This window comes from Talaromyces rugulosus, chromosome VI (genome assembly GCF_013368755.1).
Source record: "Talaromyces rugulosus chromosome VI, complete sequence".
NCBI classification, from domain to species: Eukaryota; Fungi; Ascomycota; class Eurotiomycetes; order Eurotiales; family Trichocomaceae; genus Talaromyces; species Talaromyces rugulosus.
In genome coordinates, this window is record NC_049566.1 from 2029829 (window position 1) to 2049940 (window position 20112).

At 48.5% G+C, this 20112-nt stretch overlaps 8 protein-coding genes across 8 annotated transcripts; 6 read left to right on the forward strand and 2 right to left on the reverse strand.

Annotated features, from left to right (window-relative positions):
* Positions 1-9: 9 nt before the first annotated feature.
* On the forward strand, positions 10-541 carry TRUGW13939_11069 (uncharacterized protein; the record flags this gene model as incomplete). Its single annotated transcript, XM_035494178.1, has 6 exons — positions 10-48; positions 110-155; positions 218-256; positions 321-340; positions 407-434; positions 507-541. 6 exons carry the CDS (start codon positions 10-12, stop codon positions 539-541), a joined length of 207 nt encoding a protein of 68 aa, XP_035350071.1.
* Positions 542-891: 350 nt separating this feature from the next.
* On the reverse strand, positions 892-3162 carry TRUGW13939_11070 (uncharacterized protein; the record flags this gene model as incomplete). Its single annotated transcript, XM_035494179.1, has 6 exons — positions 892-1094; positions 1155-1920; positions 1970-2326; positions 2382-2737; positions 2792-2884; positions 2940-3162. Coding segments are annotated over 6 exons (1998 nt in total), but the record flags the coding sequence as incomplete, so codon positions are not given.
* Positions 3163-3796: 634 nt separating this feature from the next.
* On the forward strand, positions 3797-4958 carry TRUGW13939_11071 (uncharacterized protein; the record flags this gene model as incomplete). The annotated part of the gene is made up of 4 exons (XM_035494180.1): positions 3797-4126; positions 4204-4302; positions 4353-4528; positions 4586-4958. 4 exons carry the CDS (start codon positions 3797-3799, stop codon positions 4956-4958), a joined length of 978 nt encoding a protein of 325 aa, XP_035350073.1.
* Positions 4959-8532: 3574 nt separating this feature from the next.
* TRUGW13939_11072 (uncharacterized protein) lies at positions 8533-9339 on the forward strand (the record flags this gene model as incomplete). Its single annotated transcript, XM_035494181.1, has 1 exon — positions 8533-9339. One exon carries the CDS (start codon positions 8533-8535, stop codon positions 9337-9339), a length of 807 nt encoding a protein of 268 aa, XP_035350074.1.
* A 1012-nt stretch (positions 9340-10351) lies between these two features.
* TRUGW13939_11073 (uncharacterized protein) lies at positions 10352-10736 on the forward strand (the record flags this gene model as incomplete). Its single annotated transcript, XM_035494182.1, has 2 exons — positions 10352-10637; positions 10708-10736. 2 exons carry the CDS (start codon positions 10352-10354, stop codon positions 10734-10736), a joined length of 315 nt encoding a protein of 104 aa, XP_035350075.1.
* Positions 10737-11138: 402 nt separating this feature from the next.
* On the reverse strand, positions 11139-13028 carry TRUGW13939_11074 (uncharacterized protein; the record flags this gene model as incomplete). The annotated part of the gene is made up of 1 exon (XM_035494183.1): positions 11139-13028. One exon carries the CDS (start codon positions 13026-13028, stop codon positions 11139-11141), a length of 1890 nt encoding a protein of 629 aa, XP_035350076.1.
* Positions 13029-13075: 47 nt separating this feature from the next.
* TRUGW13939_11075 (uncharacterized protein) lies at positions 13076-13951 on the forward strand (the record flags this gene model as incomplete). The annotated part of the gene is made up of 3 exons (XM_035494184.1): positions 13076-13098; positions 13132-13500; positions 13528-13951. 3 exons carry the CDS (start codon positions 13076-13078, stop codon positions 13949-13951), a joined length of 816 nt encoding a protein of 271 aa, XP_035350077.1.
* A 2634-nt stretch (positions 13952-16585) lies between these two features.
* TRUGW13939_11076 (uncharacterized protein) lies at positions 16586-18405 on the forward strand (the record flags this gene model as incomplete). Its single annotated transcript, XM_035494185.1, has 3 exons — positions 16586-17449; positions 17501-17992; positions 18112-18405. The coding sequence occupies 3 exons, from the start codon at positions 16586-16588 to the stop codon at positions 18403-18405; spliced, it is 1650 nt and encodes a 549-aa protein (XP_035350078.1).
* Positions 18406-20112: the final 1707 nt, after the last annotated feature.

Here is a 20112-nt window from a genome sequence, read left to right on the forward strand (position 1 = left end):
ATACACACAATGTCCGACACATTCCAGGAACTCGCCGACATCCCCAAGGTAAGCAGCAGCAAGGAACCTTCTTTCCCGCCGAATACCTGGCTAATCCAACACCACACAGGACTTTGTCCGCGATGGCATGATGTTTGTCAACCGCTGCACCAAGCGTTAGTCAACTATCCTTCTCTTGGCGATACATTGTCGCTTTAATCTGACTCTTTTTCTACAGCCGACAAGCGCGAATTCTTGAAAATCTCTCAAGCCGTCGGTAAGTTGCGATTTCCCATCCTTGGAATATCGTGTTTTGCGCAAGCGCTAATGGTTTCAAATAGGTGTCGGCTTCGTCGTTATGGTGTGTAATCCCAATGCGATTAACAATTTCAATGATTCGGGTTACTAAATACCAGTGACAAAATAGGGGGCGATTGGATACTTTGTGAAATTGAGTACGTGGCTGGAAAGAAAAAAGAAAGAAAGAAAGAAAGAAAGAAAGAAACACAGCTAACTAGATCTTGCAGTCCATATTCCCGTCAACAACGTTCTCGTCGGATAGATCGGTCAGCAAAACGAGGGAAATCGACCACGGGGTGGGTGGTTTTGCAGGAGGCACAAACAATAATCATAAAACACCGGTTGGACCGATGTCCAACTGATTACACGCAATGCACACATTATTCACGAATAATCAGGAGTACGGTGTGGGAAGTTATACCAGTTGATTGTCCTATGTTGAAAAAGCAATCGACACATCCATTGTATAGTAACACCATTATTTTCAACCAAGGAGAGGCGCTATTTATTTTCTCCCTTTTTTTCATTATTTATTCGGTATAAACTGGTGTATAATTTGAGCAAAATGAGCAAGTCATCATCATATATATGCCATATCAAAATCAGTCATACTCCGTGCGTTACATCTCTGCGATTACGCTCGCGCTCACGACGAATCGCATTGGCGCGGAAATCATTGTATTCGCGGCTGTAGTGCAATTCTTCGTCGAAACTCGTACCGAGCTCTGGCATGCCTTCGTCCTCTGTAGCCTTGTCGTTCCAGGAGTGCACTGTGCATGTGCCGGTCGCCATGCCCCAGCCGTTCCACGAAGTAGCTGGTAGATATCATTTAGTTTACGAAACTTGACTATATTTTTAACAATCTTATCACTTACCAGCCATGACAGGCGCCGACGGATGCCAGCTTGCATCGCGGACACATGTTCTCCAAGCATAATCGCCGCTCCTCATCTCGTACTCGGTTGCGAATATATCTCGCTCCTGTGGCCGTGATTGATAGGTCACACTTCCAACATCAATTACCCCGGCGATCGTTGCGTCCATGTTGTAAATGTACACTTTGCCATCCTCACTGCCAGAATATACGTATCGTGAGTTGGTACTAGACGGCGGCGAAAAGTGACAGCGAATCAATGTCTTTAGCACCCGGTGGCCTCGGAAGGTCACTACAGAGCAGTCGTGCGGATGCGGTGCGTAATATTCGTCTGAATAGTCCATGTATCGATAGTCAAAGCCGGTAGTATAATGGTTGATATTGATCTTGTCGAGCTGTTCCGTGGTCACCATCTTCCGCAAGTCCCATAGTTTCATCGTCTGGTCTTTTCCGTTTGACAGCACATAGCGGCCATCACCTTTGCTGTCAACATAGGTCAGGCCTTCTGTATGCCCCACAAAAGCACCAGCCTCTCGGCTATCGTTCATCGATCGTCGATCCCAGACCCGAATTGTGGTATCGTCGGAGCCTGAGTAGAGAATGTGCGGGGATGAAGTGTCACCGTAACAGACGGCATTGACATCGTCTTCATGTTTTTGCAGCCGTAGTACGGTTTGCCGCGTTTCAATGTCGTATACGATTACTGACCGATCTGAAGTACCTGCGACAATCTCTCGACCGTCGCCTGAAAATCGTAATGACCATATCTAGCAAGTTTAATCAGCAAGGAATAAGCAACAACTTGGAGATACATACCCCCCAATGACGAGGGCCTCTATGTCCATATCTCGAGCTGGAAAAGTCAAGTGACATTGGTTCGGAAGTGTCGTAGGGGTCCGTTGGCGCTAATGAGACTTCATGGTGAATTGAACTGTACGCTAAATACCTATTATCTGGACTCAAGGTGGCATCGGTAATGGTCCACTGCCCAACGCCGTGATACCGGACCTTCTTGTAGTACTTCCAATCGTATGGGTTTGACGTGTCATACATTCGCACTCTAAAGTCTTGCCCGCAGCAAAAGAAAAAGTTTCCATCGTCTGAGAATTGGCCCGAGTAGCATCGCGTATCATAGTGAATGATCTTGTCCGCGGTCGTCCCAGGAATTAAGTCCTGCCTAGCGTTAGCATCAACTCTTATATACCTTTTAATCAAACGCATGTCTAACCTGAAACACTGTTCGCACGTCTCGCTTCTGATCGCTAGGCGTCCCAATCCCGAGCTCGCGCCACATCAGCTTCGTAGCTAACGTCTTTTTTCGTTTTTTCTGTTCGTCCACATGGCTGAGGTTGTTTCCATAAGAGCCAGAGTTCATCAATGCTCGCCCGTTTTCACTTGGGACTTTTGGAAAGGCGTGGCCGGCTGTTCGTCGTCGGCGGAATCTATAGCCACCATAACCGTAGTTACCGTACTCATCGCCGTCGTCGTCACCAGCGAGAAGGCCGCCGCCAAGCAAACCGTGGGTCTGCAAGATACGACGCAGCCCTCCGGCATTAAGCAGCGAGAGGACTTGTGCTGGGGACACTAACCAATAGTCAGTCAAGGGCGAGCTTTATAGATACAGAGCTGGTGGCATACTTCTCGTGGTCCGACCACCGCTCTCTTCTTCTCCGGGTTCGTCGCCCAACGATCCCATAGTAAGCTCAATCTGTATATTGCCATCCGAGTCGCCTACCGTAGAGGAATCAGCAACGAACAAGAATATCCACAATATCCGGGGACCTACGGAACAAGCCCGTTGCTTGAGCCACATCGTCGTCACTTTCTTCCTCTCCCTCTTCTTCTTCGTCGATGAATTCGATGTTATCGGTGGCTTCGGACGCCGGTTCAAAATCCATATCGTCGTCTTCCCCGTCATCGGGCCACTCGTTGGCGAGATGGAAGTCATCGTCTGACCGGTCAGCTCTGGGTGACTGGGACCCGCCGGGCGGGGGAGTGCTATCAGGCATGTTTCTATAGCAGCCAGCTGGCTGTTCGCAGAGTAGCTAGAGGGTAGTCCGGGGACGAATTCCCGTCATTCGCCCATGAAACAGCAAGAAATTGGGTGGACAACGAAGAGACCTTGGCAATACAGACAATGTTGTCAGAGTGGAAGTGGAGTGGCCGCGGTGCGGAGACATTATTAGTTGGACGGGCCGGTGTGCTTGCGTTATCGATAACGGCCTAGTGCACATCGACCCTCTTATCTCCGGGCTTCCTCCTTCTCACTACGTACTCTACATTTATTAATATTCCAAAAGTCGAATGAAATGCGACAACCGCCAGTGTTATTAATGGTCCCCACAGTGATGACTGATATTCAGGGATAGCTGACCAATTCAATTGATCCTTCATCGACATCGGCGAATACGACCAAAATAGGAAGCGCATGCAGACAATCCGGACGAACTGGAATCCGACCGCCATATCGTCCGTCTATGGGATACCGATTTATCCGGTCACAAATCCTTCGATGCACCATATAAAAGCGTAGTGACTTGGCCACTGTTCGTCGCCGCGAATACGCAGGGGAATCGCTAATTTACTTTCCTCGACAACCCCCATCCGAGTGCGCCAGGCTCATTTCTCCGCGATCTATCTATAATGGCGCCGCAACTCATATTCGGCACGGCCACTTTTGGCATGGACATGACCGAGTTCCAAGACCCAGAATCCGTCAAATCCATTCTCGACACTGCCCAAGAACTGGGCATCCGGCGTCTGGACACTGGAGCCCGGTACCCACCGCGAAACCCGGGAAGATCGGAGGAGCTCATCGGCGAGACCAAGGCACTCCTCAGGGATGGAAGTGGCTTTGCCGTCGATACCAAAGTTTACACCAATGTACAGACCGATGGCAGTGGTGATCTCACTCAAGAAGCGGTGGCAGCCTCGATAGTTGCGAGTTTGAAGCGTCTCCAGCGGCCGGAGGGGGTAAGCTGCACACGATACACGAGTCATATCCATGCATTTCGTGTCAACTAATAATAGTTTCCAACCATGTCTTGTAGGTAAATACTCTTTATGCGCATCGTGCGGATCCTTCTACACCGTTGGAAGACCAGATCAGGGCATTCAACCAGCAGATCAAGGACGGCCGGTGCAAGGCTGTAAGTTTTTATTGTCTCTTCTCTGCGACGATCGAATTGACAGTGTCCAGTGGGGGGTTTCAAACGTTCCGCCCGAAATGCTCGAGGAAATTCTTCGAATATGCGACGAAAAGGGCTTGCAGAAGCCAAGCTGCTATCAGGGAGACTACAATTTGGCCACGCGCGGTATGGAAACGAAGCTGCTGCCTATCCTGCGTGCTCACGGCATGTCATTTAACGCGTTCCGGTAAGAGTTTTTTTCAGGGGAAAAAATATTGCAAATTTTTTACTAAGCCATGAATAGAGCACTCGCGGCAGGCTTCTTGACCGGCCGTGTTGCCGAGAACCAAGTCGCGGGTACTCGCTTCGCCAACAATAACCCCCTTGGCCAGGCGATGCAGAACCTATTCGGCTCTGAGAAACTGATTGCTGCTCTGAAGCAGTTTAACCAGGAGGTTACGGCCCAGAACCTCAAGCCGGTTGAGGTTGCCATTCGCTGGATCGTCTACCACTCGGCTCTCAGTGAGCAAGACGGGGTCTTGCTTGGGGCGAGCAGGACCGAGCAGCTGCGCGACACTGTTGGCATGATCAAGAAAGGGCCGTTGCCGGTGGAGGTGCTGAAGAATACGGAAGACTTTTGGCTTGCTGTGAAGGATATTCGAGGCAGTATCATCTAGATGTTGGTTTGAGGACTCGGATACAAGCCACTGACAAGTCCAAGGCCAGTAGTACCAGATGTTTTCTGTTGTAAGTCTCCAGTCCGGATGTCTCTTCGGATGCCGGTCACCCGTGGCTTGGTCCCTGTCGATCGTAATAAATGACTGCTCCTATGAAATCTCACGCCGAATACATCCGAAAATCACACTCGGAAAGGGAATTTTCCTTTAAAGCAACAGAATTCAGTATGAGGTTTAATTCTGAATTTTATTTGGTGACTCGGAAAGCCAACTAAGGGATGCCGCAAAATCTAAGATACTCTTGATGAAGGTGAATTAGTTACGTAGTTGATATGAACAAGGCTGAGTAAATCATCGGATACTATTTTTGGGAATTTGGCCCTTTAGTGAATATAGGTTGTAACTTGTTGGTTTTATCAAATACACAACTCATCACTACAAAGCTGTATTGTATTTTTACGTTTGAGCTTGGGACTGCCCTCCAGATGTCAGGATTGATAGCTTGCTTGGCAGCTTGACTGGATTGACTTCCATGAAAGAATTTTGATAGATGCACCAAAAGACCAAACATTGAAGGTCTCTTGGGCAGTCAACCTAGAGTTAATTACAGGTCTTGTGAGATTCGCTTAAAAAGGCTCTCTTCTATATTCGCCTCCATATGACTGACAATTGGCCTAAAATATGTCGATAGATACATACTTTCTGCCAATAGACATCTAGTTCAATGTTCTTGAAATTTGCATTTATAGGAGCCAGGCCTTTTTGTAATGCTTCTGCTGAACACGCACGAGCATGGCACAATGCCTTAAAGAGACAACATCTGTGTAAATATTAACAGATCACAACGACCACCAGTTGATATTACAGACTATTGACAACTGCACTGAAAGGTGATTTACTTTGAGTAGTTAACCTATGGTGTATACACGCACCAGCATAGACTCTCTATAAATATGTAAACGGAGTATGGCGAACCTGAATACCTGCTCAATCCCGTGTACTGCGCAGGCAGCCTACAAGGTCCCTAGGAGTCTAGGGGACAGCGAAATAGTGATCGCCTATATCCGTTTTCCGTACCCAGTCTACCAGCCGCCTGCACTAGCCGGTGCCACCAGAGTAAAGATCCGGAAAAAGAGATCCATGAGTAGCGATATTATTTAATTCGCTCGGGTATGCCTACTTCTCCTGGATTCCGCTTATATGGTCATCCAGAATGGCCCCCGGTGTAAAAAGGGTTTACTCTCTACCGCTGTGGTATCTCGAGCAAAACTGTGTCTAATGATCATTAATCTTGGGTAGTAGTAGCTCGCAAGACGCGAGATTCTGCACCGCCGACGTGCTTGTTATTGGGATTGGGAACTAGTGATTCAGGGTTACAGTCTTGAGTCTTCGTGGATATCGCTAATTTGTATAGTACTATACCTGTGGAAATGTGCAGACAGGTTCCATGTCAACAACAAAGAAAAATTAAAATAAAATAATGCCAACAAACCTGGGCCTACTCGGGCGAGAGGCGAGACCTGAGCGTCAGGCAAACCATATACTAGTACTATGTAGTGACTAGTTCGAAAATGGACACGAACACCAGAACAAACCGGAATTTACCTCCAGGCTCCCAGGCCAGGTCTCATAGGTCGTAGTGTTAAGAGATCCACATATTATTATTATCCCAGAGAACCGGGAAATACTCGCACTAGGCTTCTTTGATGACTGCTTGGGCTGTGGTGGATCTAGTTCTCTTCCTCTTTGGTCGACTCCCCTTATTACCTAAAAGGCAAATTGTGTGCTAGCTAGGGTACTGCACTAGTTTCTTGTAGAATTAATTTGGATCGACCGGTCAATTAGTCACGCAAGCACATCTTCCAAGTTCCAAACATTGCGGTGGAACTTTTGTCAATCATCTACTTCCAAGGACCAGGGGTAGAAGATGGAAATTTTCAAAGTATGGCTGAATCCCGGTAGGACCCGCTCGAGAGTTTGGACGAGAATCATAAATAAAAAGGGAAGATCATAACAGTGATAATAGTAATATTAATAATAATAATAATAATACTCGTAGGGAACCTACTAATCTAGCATTAAAGGAAAATGAAGCGCTCGCAACAGCTCCAAGGCTGGCGTAAAAATACCGAACAAAGTCGGCCGGAAAAGTATGGTGCAGTATTGTAATTACGGTGTTGTCGCCATCGCAGTCCCGCCGCAGCACCGAGATCTTCCGTTGAAATTAGCATCTTACATCTTCCTCACCACAGCCAACCAGCAGCCACAGTTCGGTTTCTAGATTCACTAAACCTGCAGCCTCCATTATTCCCGCGTGCGGGAAACATTCCGGCTGATGCGCCAACGAGAGTCTCCGTACGAAACACACCACTGGGCCCTGGCTCCCGGCTAAGGTCTTGACGCTCGCTCTTAGTCTTGAGCCTTGAGTCTTCGGAGACTAAGTAGTAAGAGGCATGTTCCATTTTAATCTGGTTATTATCGTGTCCACCTCAGCTGTCGACAAGCCGCCACAGGTCTGCTCTGTACGAGATGATGACCTTCGTCTCGTCTCGTCTCGTACCGCGATGGCGGAATCTTAGCAAGAAGAGAGATGGATCATCGCCAGGTCAAATTGCCCAGAAGCAAAACAAATGACGCATCGCCGTTGTCTTGCAGCCTTGGACTCTCCCAAACGACAATAGGCTTTAATAGTACCTCTACTGTTGCGCTCAGCGTCACAACCGGAAGAGGCAAATGCAAAATCCCCAAATACTGGACCCCCCACAAGGGCACACCTTGTTGGGCCATGAGCCTTGACCGCTGGGCCACTTTCCTAGTCCTTGGTGCTTATTTATCCAGTTATATTGAGATCGGCTGTTTATCAACACGCTAGGGGACATCGGATGGCGGCATTTGTGGTGCGAGGCGCTTGGTTCCCCCTGACACCATGTGGGCCTTGAGGCCCCTCAATCGCGAGCTTCTTCCACGCCTCAACTTAAGCTTGTCGATCTTGTGCTTCTTTGGCCAGTCTATAGGCCCAATCTGCCATTCAAAAGGTTTTCTCTCCGTGCTTGATGTCATGGTAAACACATCCTTTGGGCCTAGTCTGTCCCAGCCGGACCAACGACGGCATGCCCACCGGCCACAGTCCAGCCAGCCACGAACTAGTAATCAATCTACTGAAGTCTGCTGCTAGCAGGTCAGCCAGCAACGGACAACTCAGCCTGGATCGGCACAAAGAGATGCTCTCTTGGAGTTAAACGCCGCCGGGTTGACAAGAGACGCCCCGTATGATTCAGGGCTAGACTGAAAATTTCGAGATTAGGGCCCTGATCAATGTTGAGGCGGATCCAATATCGCACTAGGAATCTCTAGGAGGCGAAAAACAAGACCGACTGCTGAGGACGTGGCCAGCAATGACCACCTCGTTTGGCGGCCCTATTTAACAGAGAACTCCCACTACCTCGTCGAATTCTTTCTTGATCTTCCTTCCACAACAGTCCTTCTTCGATTTCGTTACATTTATTCCCACGAGACACGCTCTCCCAGTCACTCCTTTAGAAAACGTCTTTCAAAGACCATATCTTAATTCACAATGAAGTTCACCTACGCTCTCGCCCTCGCCCTCGCCGGCGCTGCTGTTGCCCTCCCGGCCGCACCTCCCAAGAGCGGCCAAATCGTCTCTGACCTTGGCCCTGAGGTCCAGCAAACCGTCACCGTCATTGGCACTGACGCCAAGGAGCTCCTCGTCCAGCTCTCCCCTGAGGTCACTGCCCTCGTTGCCGGTCTCGGCCTCGAAGGTGCCGCTGCCCCTCTTGGCTCCATCGTCAAGACCGCCGCCAACGTTGGTGACCTTCTCAAGGACCTCAGCCCCAAGACCAATGACCTCCTGGTCGCCACTGGTGAGGACGGAAGCGCTCTCCTCATCCAGCTCTCTCCCTCTGTTGCCTCTGCTGTTGGCAGTCTCCTTCCTTCTCTGGCCGCCCCTGTTGCCCAGATTGTCAGCTCCCTCGGTGACCACGTCAAGCGTTCTGAGGGTACCGGTCAGCTCTTGACCGACGTTGGCAAGAACGTCGACGGTGCTCTGACCATCGCCGGCCCCGAGGCTACCACTCTCCTCCTCCAGCTCTCCCCTGAGCTCACTGCTCTTGTCAGCGGTCTCGGTCTCCCCCCCGTCGGTGCCCTCGTTGGTGGTGTTGTTGCCTCTGCCAGCTCTATCGGTGGCCTCCTCACCGACCTTGGCCCCAAGGTTGACGGTCTCCTCGTTGTTGTCGAGCACGGTACCCAGTACCTGCTCGTCTCCCTGTCGCCTGCCGTCGCTGGCCTCCTCTCTGGCCTTGGCCTCCCTGCCCTCGGAATCCCCGTCGGAACCATCGTTGACTCCGTCGCTGCCAACCTCTAAATGTCGGGAATCATGTCAAATATCTCTTTCTTTTCCGCACTAGCGTTTTAAAACCACGAGGCACGAGACTGCTTTGCAATGGCTTCTATACCCTTAACTAATTTTAATCCGGGAACCATGAATTGTTCAATTAGTTGTTCATGTACCTGTTGAGAATAATTGTAATGTACATATTGCACATACAGATAGACTCTTATTAGATCAAATATTTGATACATTTCATTACTCGGATTCTTATAAATTGAATGTGCGATCACATCAATTGATCAGTATTGATAGTTTAAATGTTAATGGTGTTAAATGATATTCCTTGCACGTGAGTTTACATGTCGAACATGAGCATTTCAGAGCACCCAACTCAATTCACCTTCCAATGTTGGTTTCTGCAATTTCAATTAGACCAACACCTTTTATTTCTAAACAATTATGTTGCTTTGTGTAAAAAGGCACAAAAATGAATGTATACTTCGGAGCGGATCAAAGCTGCTCCGGATAAACGGTGGGCCGTGCGGCTATCAAGGTGCCCCGGTGCCCCGCCAATTGATGACGAGAGCTCCGGGTTGTCTCTCACTCACCTGGACGACGTTCCTTCACTCCTTGGTGGAAACTCGCATGATAATTACTTGAGGGATACCACGATAGCACGATAACAATCAAGCGTCCCCCACTCGCTTTGACTGTGGCTTTCCCCGCCCTCCAAAATCCCTCACTCATCCTGGTCACTCGGCGCACACGACCACCTGTTCTCGACTTGACCGTTTTCCTCGCTACTATTCCATAAACAACCCCAACACCGTCGCGAAGACAAGAAGAAAGACACAATGCAGTCCATACCAGACGCTCGCTCTCAGACCTTTGAAGAGATCTACGGTCCGCCCGAGAACTTTCTCGAAATCGAAGCAAGTCCCCTCTCTCAACATATATATATCTATCTATATATACATGAAATAAAACTCCTAACAAAATATCAACCCAGGTCCGCAACCCGCAAACCCACGGAACGTCGCGGTCCATGTACACATCCTACGAGATCGTCTGCCGCACCAACATCCCAGCCTTCAAACTCAAACACTCTGTCGTGCGCCGCCGTTACTCTGACTTTGAATATTTCCGCGACATTCTCGAGCGCGAGTCATCGCGCGTGACCATTCCACCATTGCCGGGGAAGGTTTTCACGAATCGGTTTAGTGATGATGTAATTGAGCATCGGCGCGAGGGCTTGCAGCGGTTTTTGCAGATTGTGGCAGGTCATCCGCTGTTGCAGACGGGGAGTAAGGTGCTTGCTAGTTTTGTTCAAGGTATATATTCCCCTCCCCCTCTCTTTTACCTATGCTTTAAAAAAAGGTTGGTGTACTGATTTTATGATAGATCCAAACTGGGATAGGAACGCATGGTGATTCTCTCTCTCTACCTCTACCTGTCCGACCTAATCCACCAACATAAAAATAAAAAAACCCCCCAAAAAATGCGTCTGAATACTTCTTCCCGTGTTACTTGGCGTTCGTCCTGTCAATACTTAATTTGTTTACCCTCAGCCTGGTGTGGATTTCATGTGTAATTACGTCTGCAATTCTGCTGCCACTCATTTTCAAATGTTTATTCAGCGAGTTTTACTTGCCAGTCAGTGTGATTTATTGAATCCTTTATATTAGGAAGCGTTTCAATACCAATCAAGTATGATCGATCGTGTTACTACAATTGTTGAATTGCCAGAATGGAAAATAAAGGTTATCATTATTATGATTCGATAAAACAACTTCACAATTAACCGAAAAGTCTCATTAGTTAGTTGCCACAGACTATGTAAGATCATCCCAATTCAATGGCGGTAAAGTGTTGTCCACCCAGTTGCTGCCACCAGCAGAGCTATGCTTATTCCCTGCAGCCGACTCTGCAGAAGACGTAACCCCTGCTGAAGTATTGGTCTCATCCATCGAAAAAACACCTCCACTGGACCCATTAGCATCGACGAGCATGCCCGACTGATTCTGTAGTCGCGGCGGAAGAAGCGAGCCTATGGATGCCAGCCCAACTGGTTCAGACGCCGACTGTTGCTTTTTCTCTGCAGAGGAGCGAGAAGATCTTGTTGGTGTATCCTGCTGCTGCGGGGAAAGAGAAGGTTGCGCGCCATCGTTTACTATATTTGGCTGCTTTGACTCTGCAGACGCACGGTGTAATGAATTGCCACTGACACTGCCGCCTTCACGGTAGGCGCTTGGGAATTTCGTTCGGAACCGGTCGCGTAGATCGGTCGCCTTTCGGTGGGAAAGGTTTAGATGTGTATCTTGTTGGATCAAAGTCCATTGGAAGCCATGTACTGCGTAGCCTTTGAGCAATGCCTCGTCCTCGGCAGGTGTGAACGGGCGACGCGAACGCCGATTAGACTTTTTGGTAAAGTACGGTGCAGGGATACCCATGGATGAAAGTGTTGACTTGGATTTGTGCGATTGAGATGGCGTTGATTTTGAGACAGCAGACGGTTGTTTCGAACTTTTTGGTGGCGAAGATTCGCTGGTTTTGGACGAAGACGGTTCAACAGGGTCAACCGCGCCGCTGTCCTTGGGTCGGGGGTCAGGAAGAAGAATTTTCCCGCCAGCCCCAGATGTGATAGACTGGGCATTGATCAGAGCATTTGCCAGGGTATCTTGAATCTGCCTCGTAGCTTCATTAGGATCAGCTGCGCCGTAAGCCCACGGACAGCAAACACGGAACCGGTCCTTGAGATTGGAGGCACTGCGTTTGTTGAAGTTGAGTTCCGGCTGTTGAAGAATGGCCGTCCAGTTGCCAATGCCGCATTTGACGACCCCTTTCAGCAGATCAGTCGTTTCTGCGTCCGTCCATTTGCGGATGTTTTTGCGCGAGCGGCCCCGGCTCTTGGGCGACAAGGGCTGGTCGGCTTTTTGATGCTCTTCAGCGAGAGATTCACCAGTGTCAACTTGGTTGCCGGCATCTGTAGGTTGACTGGCGCCTGACTCTTCATCGGCTTGCTGGTCTACATCAGTGGGATCAAGTATTTCTTCCAGTCGCAGTTCTCTCTTGTCCGGCTGTTTCTCGAGCTTTCTATTCGATAGCGCTAATTTCGACTCACTTTTACCGCTTGACAGTATAGGCCGCACGGAACCCGGTTCAATGGGCGGAAACAAGGCCGCGTTCGGGGGTGGTTCGTTAAGCCCATTCAGAATGGCATACGGACCAAAGGGTCGCGGTTTCTTGTCATTCTGGGCCTGTGGGACCGGTAGCTGCAGGTGCTCGCTCGTGAAGTGGTCCCCAGAGACGTCGAGACGTCGACGCTTGGGTGATCCATTATTCTCAAACACATATGGCAGGTTCTCGACTGCCTGAAGGTTGATAAATGCAGGAAGAATCGTTTTCGGAGGAAGTGACGGTGTACTCGAGTCGAGATTCAGCGAGGCCAGATCGGTATCTGTCGTGCGAGCGGCGCTCAAAAGCTCTTCCAGGGTTGGAAGCCTTTCCGGAAGACTGCTGGTTCCTCCGGCCAAGGTTCCTTTTGTTCTGGTCGGTGTTATCTCAGATTGCTGTGGCACTGGCGAGTTCAAGATGCGAGTGACGGGCTGACGAAGCGGTGCAATGTGCAGACCCGGAAGCTTCGACGGCATGTCACGGATCTGAGGCGGATTGATCGATTCATCAGGAGGGGATGAGGACGAGCCACCGGCGGACCGGCGCATGTTCGTTCGGGGCTAGGATTTGAGATCGCGGGGACCAGAGTCACGGAATGGCAGAGCGGCCATCGGAAAGGTGCGCTGGGCGGAGGGTCCGTTGACAGAGCAGGATAAATGGCGAGATTCTTCCGGTCGTGGGCTGGGTAGAGACAGACTGTGGTGGACGAGACGAGAGTGTTATTGAGGTTGGACGGAGAGAGCCTGAGAGGGAACAACCCGCACGGGCCGCCAAGTCTCCGTCCGCACTTGCTCGAATGAAGCTCACCACCACGACGGAACCTTGCATCTTGTACCTTTTCTGCCAGTTCGGTCCACTGCCTATTGTTTATATTGACGTTGCTGGGCTGCGATTGACAGAATACCAAGAAAATGCTGACGCTATTTCCGACATGGCCGTTCATCCTCTTCGGAGTCGTCGAGCCTCTCTCTATGTGAGTATCCCTTCAATGTTCCAACTTCCCCATTCAAACGTCAAAGCGTGAGTTTATCTTTACCAATAAAACAGGATCGCCGGCTTCCTCGCACCGCTGCTTGACACAGACAACTTCATCGCCGGCCAAAGCTCGCTCGCCAACCCACCCCAACTGCCACACCACCCGAGCACTCTCGCGCTCAACTACCAGCTCGCCAACATCTACGGCCTAGTAGGCATGCTAGCCTTTGGCGTGATCTACGGCACGTCGGAGCGCCATGTACTACGCAACGCGGTGATTGCGCTTGCCATTGCGGACGTTGGGCACGTGTATGCGACGTTCGCGGCGATGGGGCTGGAGCCGTTCTTGGACGTGGCTTCGTGGACTGCGGTGTCATGGGGGAACATTGGGTTTACAGGGTTTTTGTTTGTGAATAGGGTGGCATATCTGCTGGGGGTGTTTGGGTCTGGGGCTGCTACGACGGGGGAGTCGGACAAGGGGAAGAAACGGACTTGATCTTTCTACGAGATCTTCAAAGGTTGCGTATATACGTACTTGTATATGGACACAGGACCTACCTACCTCGGCATTTGTACATGTATATACTCCGTACCAACAACGGCTTTGCGGGGTTTTGTCCGAGATGTTGCGTAAAAGAACCATTTTTGAGTCACAATCGGCGAATCACCGCAGGCAAAGCAAAATAATACCCGAGGATCTTATTCTTTTCTTTTCTTTTCTTTATTGTATAACGAGCACTAGTTAGTTGGAAACCCTAAACTATGAAGTCACCAAAGTGATTTGCTTCCGGTTAAAAACGGCAAGCAAGGTCGGCGTTTAGTACTTGGCACTAGTATTACTATTTAGTCTTTACGTACTGTATTTTACTACTAGTACTAGAGACTACTACCTAATTGGTAACATTGTCCGTCGCAGAATTAACTAGAATGCTGATCGTCCCACGTCCATGTCGTCGGTACCCCCTTAATCGTGGCAAAAGGATCCTGGATCCTGATTCATGGCATCATTCCGGCGATCGGATCAGCCACCGGCACTATCACCATATCAAATACCACAGTAAAGTATTCAATAGCTAGTATACAAGATAACCCATATTCCATCCAGTGGGGCGATTCCGGGGTCGGTTTTGCATTTTTGTGAGGCGTCCAATCCGCAGCCACAGCCAATTGCCTGTCGCTAACAAGGCGCTCAGGGCCGACCTTGGATCCCGGGAACCGCATTGCCGGTAACATTATAGCTAGGGGTTGTCGGCTATGGCTGGGAAGGATTTCTGTGTAGTATGAGGATTGGAGATATCCTTTGCCCCGGTGGCAAAACAAAAAACAAAAAAAGACAGTACAGTATTACGGGGTACTCCGTTCTTCGTACCGACTAAGCCTGTTCCTAGCCCACCAGACTGTCGGGTCTTGCTGGTCACTGGTCAGTGGTCAGCTATGGAAATGCTATATACTACGTAGTATATGCTATATAGAGTGTCGGTTGCGAGCTGAAGCCTGATGACTCAGTAGTGATGAGCTCAACGTTTTCACATGCACTCAGACTCCACCGTTCTATGTGTGATTTTAATTAATACGAGTAGTAGTAGTATCGAGTTACCCACCCGCTGGTTTTACTATGGTCGGGCTAGATAAACGTGCGATTAAGTGCATTATTACCATGCATTATTATTATAACTCTCTTATTAATATACGTACGTAATATCAATAACCATTACAAATATGCAAGTCTGGAGTGCATAAACAAAAACAAATACAGTCTAAAGCAACCTAAAGACGGACCGTGCCTGAAGGTACCAGACAATGATGTACCCATAATAATAATATCCACGGATTACGGAGTACACGGGCTGGAAAAATACCGTAACTTTTGAGGTGGTACGAAGTAGTACGTACTACGTAGTACAAAGTAGTATACTGTTACAGAGTCAGGAGTTTATACCACACCATCCACATGACTCGCACCTTGTAGCCAGATGAAATCATAATAAAAAATACTACAGAGTACCAGGTTCCAGACTGGTAACATTCATTTAATACTGTACGCTGTACACACCCAGGGATTAAGCCAGCATTAAACCGGCATTAATCTAGGATTAATCTAGGGATCGGACGCATCAGATGGCAAACATGATTTCAGTTTGAAGGGAATGGCAAACACAGATCGGACATTTTGGGGAGCTACCAGCCAGTCAGCAGGTCCACAGGGCGTTTGACTAATTCGGCACTTGTGAGGATAGTCAGACACTAGCCTAGACGCACAAAGAGCATATATTATTATTATCAGTCACATTCCAGTGGTTTAAACAGAATAGCGTGGGACTGGTGCAACACAGAGCCACAGCGCCAAAAACGATCCCGTCCCAGCAGGGAAAAACGTGGCTCAGTCGGTGTTATTAGCAGTACGACTATGAATATCGATCGCTTATAGGCTCATAACATGTCCCTGCCTGATGGCCGCATGATATCACGTTCGGCGCCGGCTCACCGTCACTTGGTCGTGAGATGGGGCGGTCTGCATGTGTTGACCGCCTCGCTTCTAGAAGATAATAATAATAATAATCGAGCACTGAATAAGACGGAGGATGCACAGAAAAGGGAACAAAAAGTAGTAAAATACGCAATACGTAACTTACCCGTAAATACCGGACCCAGCGCGCCGGGACTGATCCATCACTGATCCTCCCACCCACTTTGGCACTCCTCACTTTTGGTCTCCCACAGTTGCCAGCCTTTTGCCCGCTGCCTTGCTGGGCCCCTCCGGATCCAGGACTGATCGCTGTCCTGCTGGCCCACCAGATAAGAGAGTCCTTAGTCTGGAAGCCCCTCGCCAGGCACCGTTGACGACAATGCCCGTCATTCATGCCCGTGGACGCCGCTTCGTCTGCATAACAAACACTCTTACCGACTTTCGACAGGCTTTCTCTCTCTCTCTCTCTGGATCTCTCCTCTTCGTTGGCTAAATACAGCAGCAGTGATTGAATGCGCTTGTCTGACCATGCTCTAAGATTGGCTGGCCAACTCGGTGGCAACCGCAATGGGCCTTGGTTTTGCCTGAACTCTCTCTGACTTGCTCCATCGCTAGCAATAATAATCCCACCGCTTCTGCCGTATTTGATTGCTCCGCCAGATAATGACGGCTACTTTCACGTACGATTCGTTGGGCTCGGCCTACGATTACTGGGCAACACAGCAGACCGAAGGCGACACAATTCCTGCCTACTCATACTCCTTTGACTCTTCATCCTCTCTTCCCTCCGATTTCCTGGGCGATGCCATCACCACCACGACCATGACCACTTCCTCATCTACAACGAATACGACCCCTGCTACGAGTGATGCGTCTGCCTCTTCCTCTTCGCAGGTAGCCTACGACGCTGCTGGTTCAGTCTCGTCGGCTGCCGAAGACGCCCAGATTATACAAACCACCCTAAACTACCAGCCTTTGTTCCGCGCCTCTCTCGAGATTCCTCGTTTCCACACCCCATACCGCTGGTGGGAAGACGAAGCCCGCACCGTGCTGTGGAGCTTCGACATCCGCCAGATCATGCTGGTTATCCGCTTTGGCCTATTCAACGACGGCAACCAGCCGCGGTCCGCCCTTCAGAAACGCGATGCTACTTTTATCGAAAAGTTTATCGAGGGTCTTTTGCAGCCGTATGAGCTGCCCTACCTGCCCAGTCTCTCCCATGCCCAGCGAGTTGAAGAGATACTACGACGCTGCCAGGTGACAGAGTCAACCAATGTTTCATGGAGTTGGTTTCCAATGCGGGCTCGCCTCGTCACCAACCCAGCAACCGTTGCGCAAGAAATCGAGGCGGAAAGCCACCTGCAGTTTAGATCCGTGCCGTTTGAGACATGGGTCCGCTATTCCCTGGGATATGCTGCCCCAGAGGTGGACTGGTTCCTCCTGCAGCATACTGTATTCTATATCGTTCTTTATGGTTACCTCCAAACATACCCGCAAGAGATTGCCAAATATCAACAAGTCGGAAAGGTATGACGTTTGAACCCCGTACATTTTGATCCCCTGCTAACACCCTCTCAGTTGATGAGCACAAAAAGTCCTTTTGCCCGTCGTGCAATTGTAGAATGCCTGTCTCAGTTCCAATCCAATAGTGCCGGCAAAGCCCCTCGGGCTCACACACCTGGTTTTGAATTTATCGCGGGGCCGATCCAGGCCTTGTTCAAGGCATCTCGGCTAGGCCTTTACAACACGGTGAAACTGCTCTCAGTCGTGTCTACTCGCTTTCAGCAGACGTACATCCATGTGCCGTATATGGACTGGTACAAGAAGCTGGATACCCAAGTGCCGTTACTAGACAGCCTCCTTTCATCCCTCTCAGCTACTGATTTTGCTCGATCGTTGACCCGCTCGGACGAATCGAAATTTTCCCAGTTATCGCGAGAGAACCTCGTGGGCGAGCAGAACCCAACCGTCGAAGCATTACACGAGAGGTGGTCTACTTTAGCAATGAACGTTTACGAATGTTGCATCGCGTTACCCGAAATCGTGTCCTACATTCAGCAGAGTGCAGAGGTATTTTCTTCTCTTTTCTTCCTTTCAAAGTGCCCACTCATTCCGCGCAACCCCACCGGCTACCGTAGCCGTTGTCGATATGCGGCCAAGTTGTCAACGAGACTGACACCGGATTATAGATACTGCATTCCTTACACAATTACTATTCTGCCGTTGCACTGATCCGCGGCCTGCAGCTCGTGGGCATGTCGTACTCGTGGAGCAGTCTTACTACAGATGGCGAAGAATCCATCTCGATAGTCTCGCTTACACCAGCAAGTCTGTTGTATCTGTCAGACGCGTCCAACAATCACGCTGCATATCGACAAGCGATGAAAACGACGCCGGGCATTCCTTTTTTAGTCCCACATCTTGAGGAATACCGACGACGTGGTGAGGTCGCTCTAGATGAGTTGTTCACTCGAACTGCTTAGTTTATTTATTTTTTTAGTTGCGATCTTATCTAATTGTGCATTTGTTTATTATTTTCGGATATACCTGGTCTGCTAGCTGGTTGATTTTCGTTGTTCTTGTTTCAGTGCGTTGTTGTATCCAGAAACATTGGAATGCTGACTGGAGCGTGTGAAATTTTCAACTATTTTGGGATTGGTTCAAGAAGAAGCGCGTGTAACCCAAGTGCCGTTGTGCTTGGTATTTTTTTTAAATTTTTTTTTCTTCCTATTTTGGCAAACACTGGCGTTTGGAAGAATCATTGGCTAGCTATTATTAACTATGACAAGAGGCGCTTGGTCGGATGCTGGTTGATATTACTCATTGTGTGTTATATAAATTGTGTTATTTTTCTTCCCTTTTTTATGATATGATATCCAAAGCACACCAACTGGATTTATTGCTATTTTTTTGGTGTTGGTTTGTCTATGTATGCAGGCATCATTAATCCTGGTCAGACTAGCATCCAATATATTAATTTCTATATGACGGATACTATCGCAGATTGCATTGACGTGGCAATTCGATCTCACACGAATTGATTTTTTTTAAGCGATCGGTGAATTGATTGAGTATTATTCATTCGCGCATTCGATTCCATGTATTGTCTGATATCAACAATGGCATTTTCAATTATCAAATGTTTATGTGTTGATGTAATATGCTAGCAGTTCCGAGCACCTATCAATTGACGCATTCGTGTTTCATTATTCCTTGAAAATACTCAATTGATTTATTTAAAAATCTTCCTATTTTTCGACTGCTCTAGAACATCGACCGACTCTCTTGTGCGATGATAAACTACATATCCACGTCAACCAGACATGCACATGCATATATGTATGCGTAATGCATCAATTTTGATTTGTTGCCGGACATATCTAGCAACCCTAGAATTTCCATCCATCCATGCCACATCAGCATTTGAAAACATTTTCCAAGTGGTGCAACATTGAAATTAACACGACATTTGGAAATATTGGTGTGTGATGCAAGCATGTATGTGTAATGTACGATGTACTACTGGTTACCCCTTCTTCCATACGATGTCAATTGTTGTCAACTGGTATATATGCTCGCTTAATCTAGTCCGGTTTTCCACGTCGTTCTAGATTTGGCTTATGGTTACACACATTAGTTGCCAGTTGGCATGGACCAGCATGTGCATGATATGTATCAATGTGCTAGTTGGTGCACGTCAATATGATATATTATTCCATGTATGCATGCGCGTAAAGACTAGTCCCTATCTCGTTTGTATTTATTTATTTATTTCGCACTAATTCCTGCAAATAAGAAAACAGTACGATGTCCCCCCACCCCCTGAAAATTTCTTTTTTTCGGTGTGCCTCGAGATTGAGAGTGCGGGTAGTAGATGCACACTGTGGTAGGTGCATGTTTAGTATGGGGGAGTTTTTTTTTTTTTTGATCAGGGATAATTTTGGACACACATCCCCGGTTGCATGGCTTTTATTTATTAAACTTTTTTTAATCAGGGGGAATGGCTCTTGTCTAGGCAAATATTGACCAAAATGATGATTTTGGATGAGTCAGTAATTAATACATGTTACTTCTAGAATTTACTATGAGCTCATACAGGGCTTATTACTTGATCCGCGTGCGGTGTAACTTGAAAACTAGCAATTTAATCAAAAGATGGACATGTCGAAAGCGTAATAATAGTACTTGGT